General features: G+C 45.0%; 1 protein-coding gene across 1 annotated transcript; it reads right to left on the bottom strand.

Annotated features, from left to right (window-relative positions):
• Positions 1–500: 500 nt before the first annotated feature.
• LOC139546361 (transcription factor Sox-1a-like) lies at positions 501–19,848 on the bottom strand. The gene is made up of 2 exons (XM_071354657.1): positions 18,694–19,848; positions 501–6,281 (listed from the first exon to the last, which is right to left on the bottom strand). The coding sequence occupies exons 1-2, from the start codon at positions 19,528–19,530 to the stop codon at positions 6,222–6,224; spliced, it is 897 nt and encodes a 298-aa protein (XP_071210758.1). The 5' UTR covers positions 19,531–19,848; the 3' UTR covers positions 501–6,221.
• Positions 19,849–20,110: the final 262 nt, after the last annotated feature.

Raw genomic sequence — 20,110 nt, 5'->3', positions numbered from 1 at the left:
TACACAGTCTGTCTGTACAGGAACATCCCACAGAGTAACACATCATGTTCCTGTACACAGTCTGGCTGTACAGGAACATCCCACAGAGTAACACACCATGTTCCTGTACACAGTCTGGCTGTACAGGAACATCCCCCAGAGTAACACATCATGTTCCTGTACACAGTCTGGCTGTACAGGAACATCCCCCAGAGTAACACATCATGTTCCTGTACACAGTCTGGCTGTACAGGAACATCCCACAGAGTAACACACCACGCAACTAACTACAACATCACACTGTAGCACTGCTACTAATAGCAATCAAATCCTGTGTTGGTTTCCAGTCATTTCAAATCCCAGGTTGGTAGCAGCTAGATAGACATAATATGTGTATTTCTCTGTGTGAGTGTGTGTGTGTTTTTTTTTCTTTTAGTGTTTGTGTTTGTGTTTGTGTTTGTGTGTGCACCTGTGAATGCATGTTAACAATAGGGTGACGGAACACAATCAACTTAGATGACTTCACTTTATTTAGCATTTTATTTATATTTCAAGGGAAAGATTTACAGTCAATCCTCAAAATGGACAGAGGCAAGACTTCATCAACAAAAATTATTTTGATTTCAACTTAATACGTTGATATAAAATCTTTAATACAAATCCATAAAGATGATTGTTTGAATAAGCCATTGTTGATGCAATCAAAATCTCGACATTGGATTAAATGCTTAAATCTGCAGAGTATTTCCCTACCACAGATATAACCACTGCATCAAGCATCTCCCAGATAAAATACATTAATTAAAAAACACAAGCTTAAGGAACAGATTTCAAATGAATGAAAGACTATTGAAATGACATATTATAGTTTGTTTGTGGCCTCACATAACAGTTGTCCTCACCTTTCCTCCTTGTACTCTACAATGATCCTCTATTTTAATTCCCTCTCTAACGAAACTGAGATTGTCTCCTCTGGCTTCAAGGGAAGGTGACAGAAAGCAATTTGAAAGTGTATATTGAAAATGTATTGTTTCTTTGTGGTATCACTCAAGGTAGAAGAGTTGTATGACTACAAAATGCACACTGTGTCTTGGCCATGAGCTGGAGAGGTGAAGGATGAGTGGTAAGACTTCACTGGAGAGGAGAAGGATGAGTGGTAAGACTTCACTGGAGAGGAGAAGGATGAGTGGTAAGACTTCACTGAAGAGGAGAAGGATGAGTGGTAAGACTTCACTGGAGAGGAGAAGGATGAGTGGTAAAACTTCACTGGAGAGGAGAAGGATGAGTGGTAAGACTTCACTGGAGAGGAGAAGGATGAGTGGTAAGACTTCACTGGAGAGGAGAAGGATGAATGGTAAGACTTCACTGGAGAGGAGAAGGATGAGTGGTAAGACTTCACTGGAGAGGAGAAGGATGAGTGGTAAGACTTCACTGAAGAGGAGAAGGATGAGTGGTAAGACTTCACTGGAGAGGTGAAGGATGAGTGGTAAGACTTCACTGGAGAGGAGAAGGATGAGTGGTAAAACTTCACTGTAGAGGAGAAGGATGAGTGGTTAGACTTCACTGGAGAGGAGAAGGATGAGTGGTAAGACTTCACTGGAGAGGAGAAGGATGAGTGGTAAAACTTCACTGTGGAGGAGAAGGATGAGTGGTAAGACTTCCCTGGAGAGGAGAAGGATGAGTGGTAAGAATTCACTGGAGAGGAGGATGAGTGGTAAGACTTCACTGGAGAGGAGAAGGATGAGTGGTAAGACTTCACTGAAGAGGTGAAGGATGAGTGGTAAGACTTCACTGGAGAGGAGAAGGATGAGTGGTAAGACTTCACTGGAGAGGAGAAGGATGAGTGGTAAGACTTCACTGGAGAGGAGAAGGATGAGTGGTAAGACTTCACTGAAGAGGAGAAGGATGAGTGGTAAGACTTCACTGGAGAGGTGAAGGATGAGTGGTAAAACTTCACTGGAGAGGAGAAGGATGAGTGGTAAAACTTCACTGTAGAGGAGAAGGATGAGTGGTAAGACTTCCCTGGAGAGGAGGAGGATGAGTGGTAAAACTTCACTGTAGAGGAGAAGGATGAGTAGTAAGACTTCACTGGAGAGGAGAAGGATGAGTATTAAAACTTCACTGGAGAGGTGAAGGATAAGTGGTAAGACTTCACTGGAGAGGAGAAGGATGAGTGGTAAGACTTCACTGAAGAGGAGAAGGATGAGTGGTAAGACTTCACTGGAGAGGAGAAGGATGAGTGGTAAAACTTCACTGGAGAGGAGAAGTGGTGAGTGGTAAAACTTCACTGTAGAGGAGAAGGATGAGTGGTAAGACTTCACTGGAGAGGAGAAGGATGAGTGGTAAAACTTCACTGTAGAGGAGAAGGATGAGTAGTAAGACTTCACTGGAGAGGAGAAGGATGAGTATTAAAACTTCACTGGAGAGGTGAAGGATAAGTGGTAAGACTTCACTGGAGAGGAGAAGGATGAGTATTAAAACTTCACTGGAGAGGTGAAGGATAAGTGGTAAGACTTCACTGGAGAGGAGAAGGATGAGTGGTAAAACTTCACTGTAGAGGAGAAGGATGAGTGGTAAGACTTCACTGTAGAGGAGAATGATGAGTGGTAAGACTTCACTGGAGAGGAGAAGGATGAGTGGTAAAACTTCACTGTAGAGGAGAAGGATGAGTGGTAAGACTTCCCTGGAGAGGAGAAGGATGAGTGGTAAGAATTCACTGGAGAGGAGGATGAGTGGTAAGACTTCACTGGAGAGGAGAAGGATGAGTGGTAAGACTTCACTGAAAAGGTGAAGGATGAGTGGTAAGACTTCACTGGAGAGGAGAAGGATGAGTGGTAAGACTTCACTGGAGAGGAGAAGGATGAGTGGTAAGACTTCACTGGAGTGGAGAAGGATGAGTGGTAAGACTTCACTGGAGAGGAGAAGGATGAGTGGTAAGACTTCACTGGAGAGGGGAAGGATGAGTGGTAAGACTTCACTGAAGAGGAGAAGGATGAGTGGTAAGACTTCACTGGAGAGGTGAAGGATGAGTGGTAAAACTTCACTGGAGAGGAGAAGGATAAGTGGTAAAACTTCACTGTAGAGGAGAAGGATGAGTGGTAAGACTTCACTGGAGAGGAGAAGGATGAGTGGTAAAACTTCACTGGAGAGGAGAAGGATGAGTAGTAAGACTTCACTGGAGAGGAGAAGGATGCGTATTAAAACTTCACTGGAGAGGTGAAGGATAAGTGGTAAGACTTCACTGGAGAGGAGAAGGATGAGTGGTAAAACTTCACTGTAGAGGAGAAGGATGAGTGGTAAGACTTCACTGGAGAGGAGAAGGATGAGTGGTAAGACTTCACTGGAGAGGAGAAGGATGAGTGGTAAAACTTCACTGTAGAGGAGAAGGATGAGTGGTAAGACTTCACTGGAGAGGATAAGGATGAGTGGTAAGACTTCACTGGAGAGGAGAAGGATGAGTGGTAAAACTTCACCGTGGAGGAGAAGGATGAGTGGTAAGACTTCCCTGGAGAGGAGAAGGATGAGTTGTAAGAATTCACTGGAGAGGAGGATGAGTGGTAAGACTTTACTGGAGAGGAGAAGGATGAGTGGTAAGACTTCACTGAAGAGGTGAAGGATGAGTGGTAAGACTTCACTGGAGAGGAGAAGGATGAGTGGTAAGACTTCACTGGAGAGGAGAAGATGAGTGGTAAGACTTCACTGGAGAGGAGAAGGATGAGTGGTAAGACTTCACTGGAGAGGAGAAGGATGAGTCGTAAGACTTCACTGGAGAGGTGAATGATGAGTGGTAAAACTTCACTGTAGAGGAGAAGGATGAGTGATAAAACTTCACTGGAGAGGAGAAGCATGAGTGGTAAAACTTCACTGTAGAGGAGAAGGATGAGTGGTAAGACTTCACTGGAGAGGAGAAGATGAGTGGTAAGACTTCACTGGAGAGGAGAAGGATGAGTGGTAAGACTTCACTGGAGAGGAGAAGGATGAGTCGTAAGACTTCACTGGAGAGGTGAATGATGAGTGGTAAAACTTCACTGTAGAGGAGAAGGATGAGTGATAAAACTTCACTGGAGAGGAGAAGCATGAGTGGTAAAACTTCACTGTAGAGGAGAAGGATGAGTGGTAAGACTTCACTGGAGAGGAGAAGGATGAGTGGTAAAACTTCACTGTAGAGGAGAAGGATGAGTGATAAAACTTCACTGGAGAGGAGAAGGATGAGTGGTAAAACTTCACTGTAGAGGAGAAGGATGAGTGGTAAGACTTCACTGGAGAGGAGAAGGATGAGTCGTAAGACTTCACTGGAGAGGTGAATGATGAGTGGTAAAACTTCACTGTAGAGGAGAAGGATGAGTGATAAAACTTCACTGGAGAGGAGAAGCATGAGTGGTAAAACTTCACTGTAGAGGAGAAGGATGAGTGGTAAGACTTCACTGGAGAGGAGATGGATGAGTGGTAAAACTTCACTGTAGAGGAGAAGGATGAGTGGTAAGACTTCACTGGAGAGGAGAAGGATGAGTGGTAAAACGTCACTGTAGAGGAGAAGGATAAGTGGTAAACCTTCACTGGAGAGGAGAAGGATGAGTGGTAAGACTTCACTGGAGAGGTGAAGGATGAGTGGTAAAACTTTACTGTAGAGGAGAAGGATGAGTGATAAAACTTCACTGGAGAGGAGAAGGATGAGTGGTAAAACTTCACTGTAGAGGAGAAGGATGAGTGGTAAAACTTTACTGTAGAGGCGAAGGATGAGTGGTAAAACTTTACTGTAGAGGAGAAGGATGAGTGATAAAACTTCACTGGAGAGGAGAAGGATGAGTGGTAAGACTTCACTGGAGAGGAGAAGGATGAGTGGTAAAACTTCACTGGAGAGGAGAAGGATGAATGGTAAGACTTCACTGGAGAGGAGAAGAATGGGTACACATTGCTTGTCTTTTCTCCTTTATCTTTATAGAACCTCTTCCTAGGTGCTAACTAGCCCGGATGCCTGTCAGTTTGCCAGGCATTGGCTGGTCCTTTGTCACTGTTCTGCCAAACAGGAGTAATCTGGTGATGTATGTAAGAGAGGATAAACCTAGCACGTACTCTCTGGTCAGGGTGCCAGTCTGTCTCAGTCTGTTCTAGCTAGCTGTTTGGCATGCAGGGCTGTCTGACTGTTCAAATAGACTGAAGGCTACAAAATGTTTATTAGTCACAATTTGAGGGGGTTTAGAAATGTTAACATGCAGAGCGCTGCTGGGACATAGGCCAATAGAGGGAGACAGGGTATTTACATAGGAGGCAGGCTAAGGTGTGTGGGGGTAAGGAGGGGGTGGGTGGGGGGAGGGACCGTTGGGGTGAGGAGTGTAGGGAGTGATTAGTGACAGACAGGTGGAGGATGGGTATGTTCCAAAGTGGTTGGGATAAGGAACATGGGGAAAGTGTAAGGGGGTTTGAGTGAGGTGTGCTGAGGTGTTGGTACATAGGGTGAGTCAGTGAGGTGTGTGGGGGTGTTGGTACATAGGGTGAGTCAATGAGGTGTGTGGGGGTGTTGGTACATAGGGTGAGTCAATGAGGTGTGTGGGGGTGTTGGTACATAGGGTGAGTCAGTGAGGTGTGCTGAGGTGTTGGTACATAGGGTGAGTCAATGAGGTGTGTGGGGGTGTTGGTACATAGGGTGAGTCAATGAGGTGTGTGGGGGTGTTGGTACATAGGGTGAGTCAGTGAGGTGTGCTGAGGTGTTGGTACATAGGGTGAGTCAGTGAGGTGTGTGGGGGTGTTGGTACATAGGGTGAGTCAGTGAGGTGTGTTGAGGTGTTGGTACATAGGGTGAGTCAGTGAGGTGTGTTGAGGTGTTGGTACATAGGGTGAGTCAGTGAGGTGTGTTGAGGTGTTGGTACATAGGGTGAGTCAGTGAGGTGTGTTGAGGTGTTGGTACATAGGGTGAGTCAATGAGGTGTGTTGAGGTGTTGGTACATAGGGTGAGTCAATGAGGTGTGTTGAGGTGTTGGTACATAGGGTGAGTCAGTGAGGTGTGTGTGGGGGGGTGTTACAGCTAACTGCAGTCTAGATGATTTGAATGATAAATATGGTCATTAGATAACATTAGATAGCATTAGGTAACATTAGCTGAGGTACTTGGGGGATGGGAGGAAGTCTGGGGCTCTGGCGATCGTTGACATTTTTCGTACGGTCCTGTCGCCGTATAGCAAATTTCCTCCTGCTCATCGTAATGACGGCCTGCCAGCCAGACGGGGCTAGCGCCTGTCTGTCAATCACAGGTTTCCATGATGATCCATGGACAGTCCCTCATGACAGTCCTCATACTGGACACCCTGGAGAGAGAGAGAGGGGGGGGATTAGTGAGACAGACCTCTAAAGGTCAGCAGTCAGTCAGTCCAGCCAGCACAACAGTATGTATCTCTCCCAGTCTCTTGTGTACACACAGAGTGGCAGGCTGTGGGACATAACAGATAGGTCTAATAATTGACCAGGTAGAGTCATTATTTACTACTCATGTAGAGTAATTGTACCTCCCATGCTTAAAACAACAAAATATACACAAGCCAGAAGAGCGCCCACACACGCACGCACGCACGCATGCACACACACACACTTATCAGCACACTTAGAAATTAATAAATAGAACCCCATTTCACCTAGCTCTGCTAAACTGTCTGATAGCTGACAACAGTGTAATGGAGTCGAGTTATCATAATTATTAAAGGTTACTTATACCCTGTCTACTGAGGGGTTAGTGTGAAGTACACATCCCTCACAGGTTAGAATCTGACCCCATCCAAATGGCCCCGGTTGTTGATCACTCGACCTCACAAAGGTCAGAGGTCAGGGAGTCAGACAGCTATCAGCGATGTGCAGGGCAGCAACATCAGGAAACCACTGTCTCTTATCACCACTCATTGACCTCCCCTTTCCACGCCACTTTGGAAATAATCACCTGCCACTCAGACATCCTTTACAGCAGTGTGTGTGTGTGTGTGTGTGTGTGTGTGTGTGTGTGTGTGTGTGTGTGTGTGTGTGTGTGTGTGTGTGTGTGTGTGTGTGTGTGTGTGTGTGTGTGTGTGTGTGTGTGTGTGTGTGTGCGTGCGTGCGTGCGTGCGTGCGTGTGTGAGCACTGCGTGTGTGTGTGTGTGATTACATGCCCAAAGATTTTGCAGCAGTGCTCTAAAAGGATTAGCTACTGTATCTTGGCAGCAGAAAGCAATGTGCATACAGCAGCAGTCTCTCTCTCCACTGGTGTTGATGTGAATGGAGAACACATGGAGGACGGCTGACACAAAACACTCTGACCCATGAAATACCTTCGTTTTAAACCATTATCACTTTGTTCCCAATCCATAGACGGATAATTACAGAGGTCAATGTGACATCACTCATTTCTGACCTTGTTGGCCTACAGAAGCATTCATAGAGATACAGATGAATTAAAGGAAAACCTCTACACAATCTGAGGATCTTTACATCTCTCTCTTTCTCACACACATTATATTGTCTCTCTCTCTCTCTCTCTCTGTGAGGAGAGAAAGAACGAAAGAGAGAGCAACAGAGAGAGAGAGAGAGAGAGAAAGAGAGAGGGAGAAGGAAAGGAAGGAAGGAAGAAAGAAAGACCTTGCAGATGTGGCTCTGTGGAGGGAGTAAACGCTGGGGAGGAAGGAGTGAGCGGGTGGGGAGACAAACGGACAAGCTCAGAGCCCCATGCCAACACCAAACGGGACGAAAAGTGCCCTCATTTCACTGTGACATGGTCTTTAAGTAATAACGCGCTGCTCCCTATCCCTCCCTTTTCGTGCGCCTCCGGGCATGAGCACCTGCTGCCATCGACCGTCCGAGCGAAAGGGAGCTGTGAGCGCTCCCATGTCTGCACCAGCCCTCCTAGCAAAGCCCCCCCCCCCTTCCCCCAAACCTCGCTGTCTGTTTACAATGAGCCAGTCTTCACAACAACAAATAAACCGACTCAAAGACCCCCACGAGAACAATGAGCGATCCATAAACATAAAGTATTTTGGTTCTCTTCTCTCTCCCTTTATTGGCAGCTCGTAGATGATAGCTCTGGACTGAAGCGGCTCAGACGCAATCTGGGGTATAAGTTTGCCCCAACACACAAAAACAGCGAGCAACCATTGGAGGAAACATACAGGTGTGGTTGTCTGGTTGACTCCGGGAGAGGGGTGAAATACAGGCTCGCTAAAATCTATATAAACTGTCTGAAGAAGGCCCATAGGTCCAGAGTTTTGGTGACCAATTTGGTTTTCATACAACATGTGAAAATCATTCATCACACCACTTGAATATTGTCATGATTAAACTCAATCAACTTTGGTATAGGTCATCATGCACCCGACTTCTGAAAAATCCTCCAACGTTGCCTGATCGAATAGCCTATATATTTTTCTAACAATACATTTTTCACGCATGACTGGAGAACAAGGTGCTGAAAGGACATAATGTCAGTCGCCATCATTTCAGCACTGGATAGCTCCCGTCCGGCCAGAACAGTATAAAGCACGCACAGATAATGATCTCCGTTTCTAATCTTGTGGCCTACGCCAGTGCTTTACACAGGCTACAGGGGACAGACAGAAAGAGAGGCATGGGATCATATTGATCATGTAGAAAGTTAAAGTTATAGACATAGGCCCATTACAGCTTGTCCCAAAGTTAGCCCCATCTCCCTTTCTGAACTTGGTTACACTTTAGGTCTACACATTTTATAAAGTTGACGATTTACTCTGGTCTGGTCATGCACTGGCTTGGATCTGAGAGTATCGCAGTTATACTAGCATTGAGATCATGAACAATGAGATCATGAACATTGAGATCATGAACAATGAGATCATGAACATTCGGAATCTCTGTTCGCCCCCTTCGCCTATCTGGGTCAGCAAAAATAGCATAGTCTGCTCTGCTTGACTGACCAACGCTTCCGGTGCGGGGAACCGCTTTTGTTACCCACTCATCCCAGGGGACAGCACTCAGGTGAGGGCACCGGAGAGAGGAGGAGTCCGATTATTACAAAATTCCTTTTCATTAGACCTATAGTAAGGCAACTCTTCCAAAGATGCTACAAAGGAGGTGCTCATAACAAACAAAAAGTAAGTTTCGTTTCGTCAATTTAATTCACAGTCCTGCGCTGTTGGCGTCACACTAGAGGTATACTGTGTGTTGTATTCGGTCGCCAAACAGTGACAGTTCGTTTGCCGCGCTGGGCTGATTCCATGCCTTCCTCCATTACTGTATGTTGCAGTGGTGGGAAATGAGGTCCGCGAGCTGCTGGCGTGCTGATTACCGCTCCTTAGGGATCCTCTGTTTCTCCTTGGTAATTGATAGCTAGGCGCTGCTCTAATCAAATATGCCGTCTGTCTCCAAGATAGAGACCTATAGCCGGTCCAGATCACAGGCCTGGGCGCAATGCAAGTTCACTAGTTATTCTGCTACCAATCGAGGAAGAATTGAAGGAGATTTTGTATTGTACTTTTCTCGTTGTTATATCAAAACTCTGGACAAATGTGTTTTTGTATGTGTTCTTTCCATATTCTGTGTGAAAGTTATAGATATTTCGGCTTAGGCCTTGTTTTCCTTTTCAAATCAGCAATCATAGCACTGCTGTCTTGGAAATGTCTTAGACATTTTTGTTTTTCTCATTAAATTGCACGATTTATTTTCCTTTCATTCACTGATGGGCAGAGAGACAGGCCTGTTCTAAAACACGCCAAAACTCTGTCCTCCTCAAACGTCTTTTCTTTCTACCCTCAGACCCCTTCTAAAAAAACATTCCCCGCTTCCCGCGGTGCGTTAGGTTTTGTGTGGTCCCGGCACTGTCCCGTTTTTGTCACTTGTCTGACGGGTTCCCCGGTCCCCTCGCACCTGCGTCGCTGCCGGGTCCCTTCAGGAATGCGCTGGGGCTTGTAATCGCCTTTGTGGGGGCATTGAGTTGTACGGCTGAGTGAAACTTCCCAACCTCACAGTGCGCCGGTCGCTGAATGGGGCTCAGCGTGGGGCGGCTCTCCAACCCACCGTTGCTGCCAAATTCCAACAGTGGCGCTCACAATCACTCCCACACAGGCCCCTCTACCACCAAGCAGGAGGGATGGAGGGAGAAGAGGGAAGGGAAGGGATGGGAGAGGGTGGTGAAGGAGGAGAGTGAGAGGAAAAGAGTCCATAACGAACTCTAAACAAATGACCCAGTCAAGGCAAAATGTTTCTCACCATCATTCTCCGGGATGGATGGTGAAAACCGGTTTAGGCCTGAATCAATTACATTATGGGATGTAGCCTAGGGCGATTGCTTTGTTGTGATGGCGCCGAAAAGAGATGGCTGCCTCGCTTCGTGTTCCTTGGAAAATATGCAGTATTTTGTTTTTTTACGTGTTATTTCTTACATCGGTACCCCGGGTAATCTTAGGTTTCATTACATACAGTCGGGAGGAACTACTGAATATACGATTAACGTCAACTCATCATCGTTCCTACCAGGAATATGACTTTCCCGAAACGGATCCAGTGTTTTGCCTTCCACACAATACAATGGATCTGATCCCAGCCGGCGACCCTGTGCGACGCCGAAAAAGGGGAAAACGTGGCGGTCTCGTGGTCAGGCTTCGGAGACGGGCACATCGCGCTCCACTCCCTAGCATACTACTCGCCAATGTCCAGTCTCTTGACAATAAGGTTGATGAAATCCGGAAATTATGTAAAAATGTACCACTAGCCACTTTAAGCAATGCCACTTAATACAATGTTTACATACCCTACATTACCCATCTCATATGTATATATACTGTACTCTATATCATCTACTGCATCTTGCCATCTTTATGCAATACATGTACCACTAGCCACTTTAAACTATGCCACTTTATGTTTACATACCCTACAGTACTCATCTCATATGTATATACCGTACTCTATACCATCTACTGCATCTGCCATGCCGTTCTGTACCACCACTCATCCATATATCTTTATGTACATATTCTTTATCCCTTTACACTTGTGTGTGTGTGTAAGGTAGTAGTGTGGAATTGTTAGGTTAGATTACTGTTGGTTATTACTGCATTGTCGGAACTAGAAGCACAAGCATTTCGCTACACTCGCATTAACATCTGCTAACCATGTGTATGTGACTAATAAAATTTGATTTGATTTGATTTGATTTGTAAATGTAGACGATATAGCCTTATACTCACTACATTGTCATTTTCACTGGGTCCCCATTGGCTTAAACTCCTCAAATAAAACCATAATATAAAGAACAATTCAAAATGTGGATGATTAAACTTCAAAGTTTAATCATCAAGACAATAATTTCCCTAGCTGCATGCTTGCCTATAGTTAATGTCTAATTGAAATTCTTCTGACAAAGAGCTCAGAAGCATAGACTACAGAACATCACCCCTCCTATTCAAAAGAGCTATGCTGTGAGAAAAAAAACAGGTTAGCGTTTTTCCTTATGAAAAACTGGAGGCAGCTGTGCAGAGTGGTGTTCTGGAGGCAGCTGTGCAGAGTGGTGTTCTGGAGGCAGCTGTGCAGAGTGGTGTTCTGGAGGCAGCTGTGCAGAGTGGTGTTCTGGAGGCAGCTGTGCAGAGCTGTGTTCTGGAGGCAGCTGTGCAGAGTGGTGTTTTGGAGGCAGCTGTGCAGAGTGGTGTTCTGGAGGCAGCTGTGCAGAGCTGTGTTTTGGAGGCAGCTGTGCAGAGTGGTGTTCTGGAGGCAGCTGTGCAGAGTGGTGTTCTGGAGGCAGCTGTGCAGAGTGGTGTTCTGGAGGCAGCTGTGCGGAGTGGAGTTCTAGAGGCAGCTGTGCAGAGTGGTGTTTTGGAGGCAGCTGTGCAGAGTGGTGTTCTGAGGCAGCTGTGCAGAGTGGTGGTCACTGTAGCTGGCACAGCCAAGAAGTAATAAAATCTGATTTTAACCCTAACCCTAACCCTAACCCTAACCTTAACCCTAACCTTAACCATACTGCTAATCATAATGCCTACCATAATGCCTATCATTTTTGTTTTAATTAATTTGTACAATATAGCCAATTCTGACTTTGCAGAGAAAAACAGCTTTGCAAGATAGTAGGAAACAACAAGAGTAAAAGTTTTAACATGAAAAATCTAAACTTTGTGTGTGTGTGTCAACAGCCTGTTCCATAGCATGCGTTTCGGTGCATTATGGCCTGCGCTCCAGCAGCACCATGCAGTGCTGGACAAGGCAGCAGCAAGAGCAGCAACGCCGCGCTCCTAGAAGAGCGCAGGATTAAGAGGCAGCAAGATTGTTAAACATGTCAACGTGTAATTGCACGATAAGGCGCTCACGAGGAATTCATTGGCCCAGTTACATTCCCAGTTGCTTTCTCTATTCCACGCTAATCTCACCCGGCACATTCGTTCTGTGCAATCTGTCTCCGTAATCTTCTGCGACAGAGCGGGCACCGAGAGCAGGCAGCTCCGCTGATTTTTTTTGGGGGGGGGTGGGGGTGGGGGAGCGGAGAAAATATGCAGAGTCGTGATAAAGTGACGCTAATTATCCCCATTTAGGACAGCGAGTGCATGGGATCGGGGCTTTACGGGCGCGGAGTGTGCGCCAGCGCTGATGGCTTCCTAGCGCGGAATATATCGGTGACTACAAGATAAGAGTATTTATTGGTCAGCCCCCCTCCCTATTCCCCTATTCCCTTCCAAAGCCTCCCCATCCCCATCTCCCTCCCACGTCCTCCTCTGTGGTTGAGTAGGAAATTATCCGGGTTAAATTTACCAGAACGCTCCTCTTTTAGCCTGGCGATGTGGGGTGACGTGCCCCACCTCTCTGGGTTTTCAGCGTTAATCTGTGTCGCTTTACATCTGCAGATAAAATACAAATAGACACCAAGCGGGACATCCTATGCGCGGCTCCGCTGCGTAGGAGGGGAGCTCTGCATACACCATATATTTATTTTTTTAACTGCAGAAAAGTAAGGGCCAGTATACACTGGTTAGGGTCCAAACTTACTTTTCTGCATTTAAAAAAAATATATGGTGTATGCAGAGCTCCCCTCCTGCGCAGCGGAGAAGCGCATAGGATGTCCCGCAGGAGACAGGTGCACGCCAATGAATACATTTTTTTTTCATTGGCCTGCACCTGCCTCCTGGGGTGTAGGCTCTAAAGTAATCTACACCCATAATTAACCAATTGTAAATGACTGCAATACACCTGCATATAGGTATATAGATGTGCATAGACCTACAGTATAAGATGATTCACTCGTTTTCAAAATGATGAAAAAATGTGCTCTCCCTGATTGGGGTATTTTCTTTCATCAGCTGGTGCTAAATTAAAAATAATGTCCACATCATACTGTAAGTTGTGAAACAATGAAACCCACTCAATATTTAAGTTTCCATAAGCTAAATTCCACCCAAAATGTCTATACACTTAGAAAAAAAGGTCCTAAAAGTGTTATTTGACTGTGTTAAAAGTGTTAAAAGTGTTATAATCCTTTTTGATTCCAGGTAGAGGAGAAAATACCATACTCATAAAATGTCTCAATGCACCAGAGATGTTTATTCCAGGCTCTTTGGTGCATTGACACAGACAGACCAATTATTATATTTTTTACCCACTAATTGTTCTTTTGACCAATCACATCCAATCTTTTCACATCAGATCTTTTTCAGACATGATCTGATTGGTCAAAAGACCAATTAGTTTCCCCCCAAAAAAATCTGAATTGGGCTGCCTGTGTAAACGCAGCCTTTGAGGCACAGAAAGGGTCAGCAAGGCCTTGAAGTGTGTCCTTGTTCTCTCGTTCACCCCTCATAGAGGGAATGGACTAGAGTGAGATACAGATGGAATTCCCTCCCCTCTAGCCAATGCCTACTCCCATACATTTACACCCATGAGAGTGATGGAGCAAATTCCCACTTTAGGGAGAAGCGTATGGAATCATATCATAGGCTGAGAGAAGCTCCCTGAGGTCCAGTCACTTGTTGCTGATTACAGTGATGGCAAAGACTAGGGCTTGAAGTTTCTACTGTTCATGTGCATTGACCAAACCTCCTGCCCTAGCAAAGATATTACAGTGGAGATGTATTTGACCAGCAGATAAGAACAACAACTACAGTTGAAGTCGGAAGTTGACATACAGCTTAGCCAAATACATTTAACCTCAGTTTTTCACAATTCCTGACATTAAATCCTAGTAAAAATTCCCTGTCTTAGGTCAGTTAGGATCACCACTTCATTTTAAGAATGTGAAATGTCAGAATAATAGTAAAGAGAATGATTTATTTCAGCTTTTATTTATTTCATCACATTCCCAGTGGGTCAGAAGTTTACATACACTCAATTAGTATTTGGTAGCATTGCCTTTAAATTGTTTAACTTGGGTCAAATGTTTCAGGTAGCCTTCCACAAGCTTCCCACAATAAGTTGGGTGAATTTTGGGCAATTCCTCCAAACAGAGCTGGTGTAACTAAGTCAGGTTTGTAGGCCTCCTTGCTCGCACACGCTTTTTCAGTTCTGCCCAGAAATGTTCTATAGGATTAATGTCAGGGTGTTGTTATGGCCAGTCCCATACCTTGACTTTGTTGTCCTTTAGCCATTTTGCCACAACTTTGGAAGTATGCTTGGGGTCGGTCATTGTCCATTTGGAAGACCCATTTGCGACCAAGCTTTAACTTCCTGACTGATGTCTTGAGATGTTGCTTCAATATATCCACATAATTTTCCTGCCTAATGATGCTATCTATTTTGTAAAGTGCACCAGTCCCTCCTGCAGCAAAGCACCCCCACAACATGATGCTGCCACCCCCGTGCTTCACGGTTGGGATGGTGTTCTTCGGCTTGCAAGCATCCCCCTTTTTCCTCCAAACATAACGATGGTCATTATGGCCAAACAGTTCTTATTTTGTTTCAACAGACCAGAGGACATTTCTCCAAATAGTACCATCTTTGTTCCCATGTGGAGTTGCAAACCGTAGTCTGGCTTTTTTATGGCGGTTTTGGAGCAGTGGCTTCTTCCTTGCTGAGTGGCCTTTCAGGTTATGTCGATATAGGACTCGTTTTACTTACTGTGGATATAGATACTTTTATACCGGTTTCCTCCAGCATCATCACAAGGTCCTTTGCAGTTATTCTGGGATTGATTTGCACTTTTCGCACCAAAGTACATTCATCTCTAGGAGATAGAACGCGTCTTCTTCCTGAGCGGTATGACGACTGCGTGGTCCCATGGTGTTTATACTTACGTACTATTGTTTGTACAGATGAACGTGGTACCTTCAGGCATTTGGAAATTGCTCCCATGATGAACCAGACTTGTGGAGGTCTACAATTTTTTTTCTGAGATCTTGGCTGAATTATTTAGATTTTCCCATGATGTCAACCACAGGTACACCTCCAATTGACTCAAATGATGTCAATTAGCCTATCAAAAGCTTCTAAAGCCTTGACATCATTTTCTGGAATTTTCCAAGCTGTTTAAAGGCACAGTCAACTTAGTGTATGTAAACTTCTGACCCACTGGAATTGTGATACAGTGAATTATAAGTGAAATAATCTGTCTGTAAACAATTGTTGGAAAAATGACTTGTGTCATGCACAAAGTAGATGTCCTAACTGACTTGCCAAAACTATAGTTTGCTAACAAGAAATTTGTGGAGTGGTTGAAAAACGAGTTTTAATGACTCCAACCTAAGTGTATGTAAACTTCAGAATTCAACTGTGTGTATCATGAACACATAAAGCTGCTCCCAAAGAGGAATTCACTGTCATTTCAACATGCATTTTTAATTGATCTTAATGATTGTATGAAACACCATATTATTATATTCTCATTTTTAAAGTAAGTGAAACAACTAGTAAACAGCGTGACCCCTAATGTCCCCCCCAGCACAGCCAGAAGAGGACTGGCCACCCTTCAGAGCCTGGTTCCTCTCTAGGTTTCTAATCTCCACCCGGCACAGCCAGAAGAGGACTGGCCACCCCTCAGAGCCTGGTTCCTCTCTAGGTTTCTAATCTCCACCCGGCACAGCCAGAAGAGGACTGGCCACCCCTCAGAGCCTGGTTCCTCTCTAGGTTTCTAATCTCCACCCGGCACAGCCAGAAGAGGACTGGCCACCCCTCAGAGCCTGGTTCCTCTCTAGGTTTCTAATCTCCAACCGGCACAGCCAGAAGAGGACTGGCCACCCCTCAGAGCCTGGTTCCTCTCTAGGTTTCTAATCTCCACCCGGCACAGCCAGAAGAGGACTGGCCATCCCTCAGAGCCTGGTTCCTCTCTAGGTTTCTAATCTCCTCCCGGCACAGCCAGAAGAGGACTGGCCATCCCTCAGAGCCTGGTTCCTCTCTAGGTTTTTAATCTCCACCAGGCATAGCCAGAAGAAGACTGGCCATCCCTCAGAGCCTGGTTCCTCTCTAGGTTTTTAATCTCCACCAGGCATAGCCAGAAGAAGACTGGCCACCCCTCAGAGCCTGGTTCCTCTCTAGGTTTTTAATCTCCACCAGGCATAGCCAGAAGAAGACTGGCCATCCCTCAGAGCCTGGTTCCTCTCTAGGTTTTTAATCTCCACCAGGCATAGCCAGAAGAAGACTGGCCACCCCTCAAAGCCTGGTTCCTCTCTAGGTTTCTAATCTCCTCCCGGCACAGCCAGAAGAGGACTGGCCATCCCTCATAGCCTGGTTCCTCTCTAGGTTTCTTCCTAGGTTCCTACCTTTCTAGGGAGTTTTTCCTAACCACTGTGCTTCTACATCGGCATTGCTTGCTGTTTGGGGTTTTAGGCTGGGATTCTGTATAACACTTTGTCACATCTGCGGATGTAAAAAGGGATTTATAAATGCATTTGATTGATTGCCTGCAGATGATCCTCTCTGATTCTCAGTGAAGCACAAAAAGAGAAAACTCTCACTCACTTATCTCCGTTTGAAATCTCCCTCTCCAGCACTGTGATTTCATCTATTATGGTCTCATCATGGCACAGAGGAAAGAGATAAAACATCTCATGCACACTAACTCATCTCCGAATGTTCAAAGGGTAAAGAAATAAACTTAAAATCAATCCAACACACTGTGGCAACAAGAGGATACATCTGATTATTGTTCTAAAATAATCAGATGAAGACCTGCTGTGTAGGTCTATATACGAACTCATTTTGGTTTGAACAAATCATTATTAGAATCATAATAGGTTTAATGTTAAGTCCAATAATTTAGGACATTATGCTATTAATTAAAATCATATTTGGCTAACTTATTGGAAAAAATAAGCTACCAAACATCCTACAAATTAATTTGGTTTAAAAAATATTTTTGGGGGGTTATAAAATACAGTCTAGAGTATTTGAGGGAGCCTGAATAACTATACTTTTCTTTCTAAATGTACTAGTGGCATATGGTGATCGCTATTTGGAATAAAAGCATTACGTCCAGGCATAGGCCTGTGTCATCCCTGGAGAAAAAGATATTTATCAAAAAGCCACTAAAGTCAGCCCAAAAATATAAACTCGAAACAGCTTTGCTCTTGTTTTTACAGGGCTATGGGCTATAAGAATGTATTTTATGTCATGTAGAAATATATAATAATATGCTATTTGAATAATACATTGCACATTTGAACAACATACATTAATTAAACTTATACTATAACAGGCTTTTGTCTAACCACTACCTGCTGAATAGTCTTGTCAGTAATACAAGTATAATAAACTATACTGCATGTAGCCTGACAGAACTCAAATTACTATGGGAGTTAAATGCCATGAAAATAATCAAACCACTTCAAAAGAATAGAATAGAATCAACAACAACACCAACACACATGACCGTATATTAAAACATATGTCATATGAGACGCACATATCCGAAATGGATATTCCGAAGGACTATAGGAATACTGTGTCTCTCAGTGAAATCTGTAGGAATACTGTGTCTCTCCAACCGAAGATAGTGAACAATAATCAAGCTAAGACTTTTTTTGTAGAACCAGAGCAACATATGTGTGAAATTTATTTTAATTGTATTTCAGCGCAATTGCACCTCGTAAATTATACAATAGCAGATACGCATCAGTCTTTTAAAATATTAAAATGATTCACAATTTACAATAATTATTACAATTAAAATAGATAATTATGATCATAAATAGACATAGTATAAACGGACGTGTTTAATTATCAAATGGGGAAAATATCAATCTTGAAAACATTTTTCATGATTATGAAAACCATGTTATCTTATTATTCTATAACTTACGGTGAACCCAAAATAATACGGTTATAGTTAACCAAATGTATTCATTCATTTGGCATCGCCCTAAACCACAAGTGGGTTTAATAAAAAGGTAAAAATTATAACACAACAACCAATATTTAAACTCATATCCTGTGAGTAAGAGACTGTATATACTCCAAAATGCGAAATTGATAGGCTAATTAACCTTTCATTTACAAGAACATCACCATAAACATTCTGTACAAAATGCAGGTAGGCCTAGTTCAGTGATCATTTAAAAAAAATATGTAAATATTTGGTTATGTTATTTTGTATTCTGTCTGCAGTTTCCATAGTCTTATGAATAGCTTAATCTATATATGTGTTAACGGAACCGTTCCGTTCACCGCAGCCGTCGCACTCTGGTAATGCTGCGGCAATGCGTGGAGTCTACTTTGCACCGACGGGTCCCCGGGCTCTCCGGTCGGTAAATACATGCTTATCATCTCTCTCAAGTCTCCGGGGCAAGGGCCCCTGGAGTGAGTGCTAACGGGAGGGCTTACGCTCGGCTCTGACTTCACCAGCGACCCTAACGTGCTCATGGCAGCCGAAGAGGAGACGCCAGAGCTCTGGTGCTGTGTGTAGGTGATCCCGCCGTAGCCGGATGGAGAGGCGCTCATGTAGCCCTGAGAGTTCGAGATGGGGCTGTACTGGAGCGCCGACATGTCGTAGCGGTGCATGGGCTGGGGGTTGTGCGGGTGGTGGTGGTGGTGTGAGTGGTGGTGGTGCCCGCTGCCCGGGTGCTGGCTGTAAACTAGCTGCGCCTCCTGCATCATCGCCGCGGCCGCAGCTGCTGCAGCCACTTGCCCCGAGTACGCACCGTTCGCCCAGCCGTTCATGTGCGTGTAGCCTGAGCTGGCGGAGCCCCCGTGGCACCCGGGGCTCTCTAACCTCTGGCCGACCCCGGATGAACCCACCCCGACCCCCAGACCCATTCCACCACCGCCAGCCCCAGAGAGCAGGCCACCAGCCAGAGAGTATTTGTCCTTTTTCAGCAGGGTCTTGGTCTTCCGTCTTGGTCTGTACTTGTAATCCGGGTGCTCCTTCATGTGCATGGCTCGTAACCGCTTCGCTTCGTCGATGAAGGGTCTCTTCTCTGCTTCCGTCATCACCTTCCACTCCGCGCCCAGCCGCTTGCTGATCTCGGAGTTGTGCATTTTGGGGTTCTCCTGGGCCATCTTTCTCCGCTGCCCACGGGACCACACCATGAACGCGTTCATCGGACGCTTCACCCGGTCCTGATTCGCTTTAGACCCACTGTTTGGTCCCGTCTGCCCCGAATTTGTGTTCGTTTGGGGTCCAGGGGAATGGAGGTCCGTCTCCATCATCATGCTATACATTCACCTGTTTTTCAAACTTTCTACCAATAGAGAAAAAAAATGTCTGTTTCAGTCGGCGCGCGAGTCTGGCAGAGCAGGTACACACGAGGGATCAACAATCCTATACCTCAAAATGAGTGAAATGTAAACTTAATTACTAATCCAAGAAAGAGGGAGTCTCAGAAATGTTCTCTGTGTGCTTTATCTCCTCTCCGGCTGTTGGTTCACATCCACTGACAGAATGTGCCGTTGAGCCACTTTCCCTGTCAGAGTTGAGAAGTTAGTTAATAAAGCGGCAGCCATACGATGCGCCTTGACAGCGGTTAAATGAGCCACGAGCGGCCAATGGCGTTCTAGAAGCAGAGCGATTTGCATGGCGCTCAGTCAGGTGACGCTGAGCTAGTGAAAGAGGAACACACTGGGGGAACATGGTGGATAACATTGCGGGGGCATGAAATCTGAGTCCGTTTGCCATTGTCAATAATAGACTTCTAGCCTAAAAGTTATTCAACCGCATAGCCATTATACTGTCTAGGCCTATAGGGTAATAGGGGGAAACTAGCCCCCTTAAGAACAATGTCTAATTGCTGCCACAAAAAAG

This window comes from Salvelinus alpinus, chromosome 20 (genome assembly GCF_045679555.1).
Source record: "Salvelinus alpinus chromosome 20, SLU_Salpinus.1, whole genome shotgun sequence".
NCBI classification, from domain to species: Eukaryota; Metazoa; Chordata; class Actinopteri; order Salmoniformes; family Salmonidae; genus Salvelinus; species Salvelinus alpinus.
The sequence above is the reverse complement of the archived record's forward strand: the minus strand, read 5'-3'. Positions and strand labels throughout refer to the sequence as shown.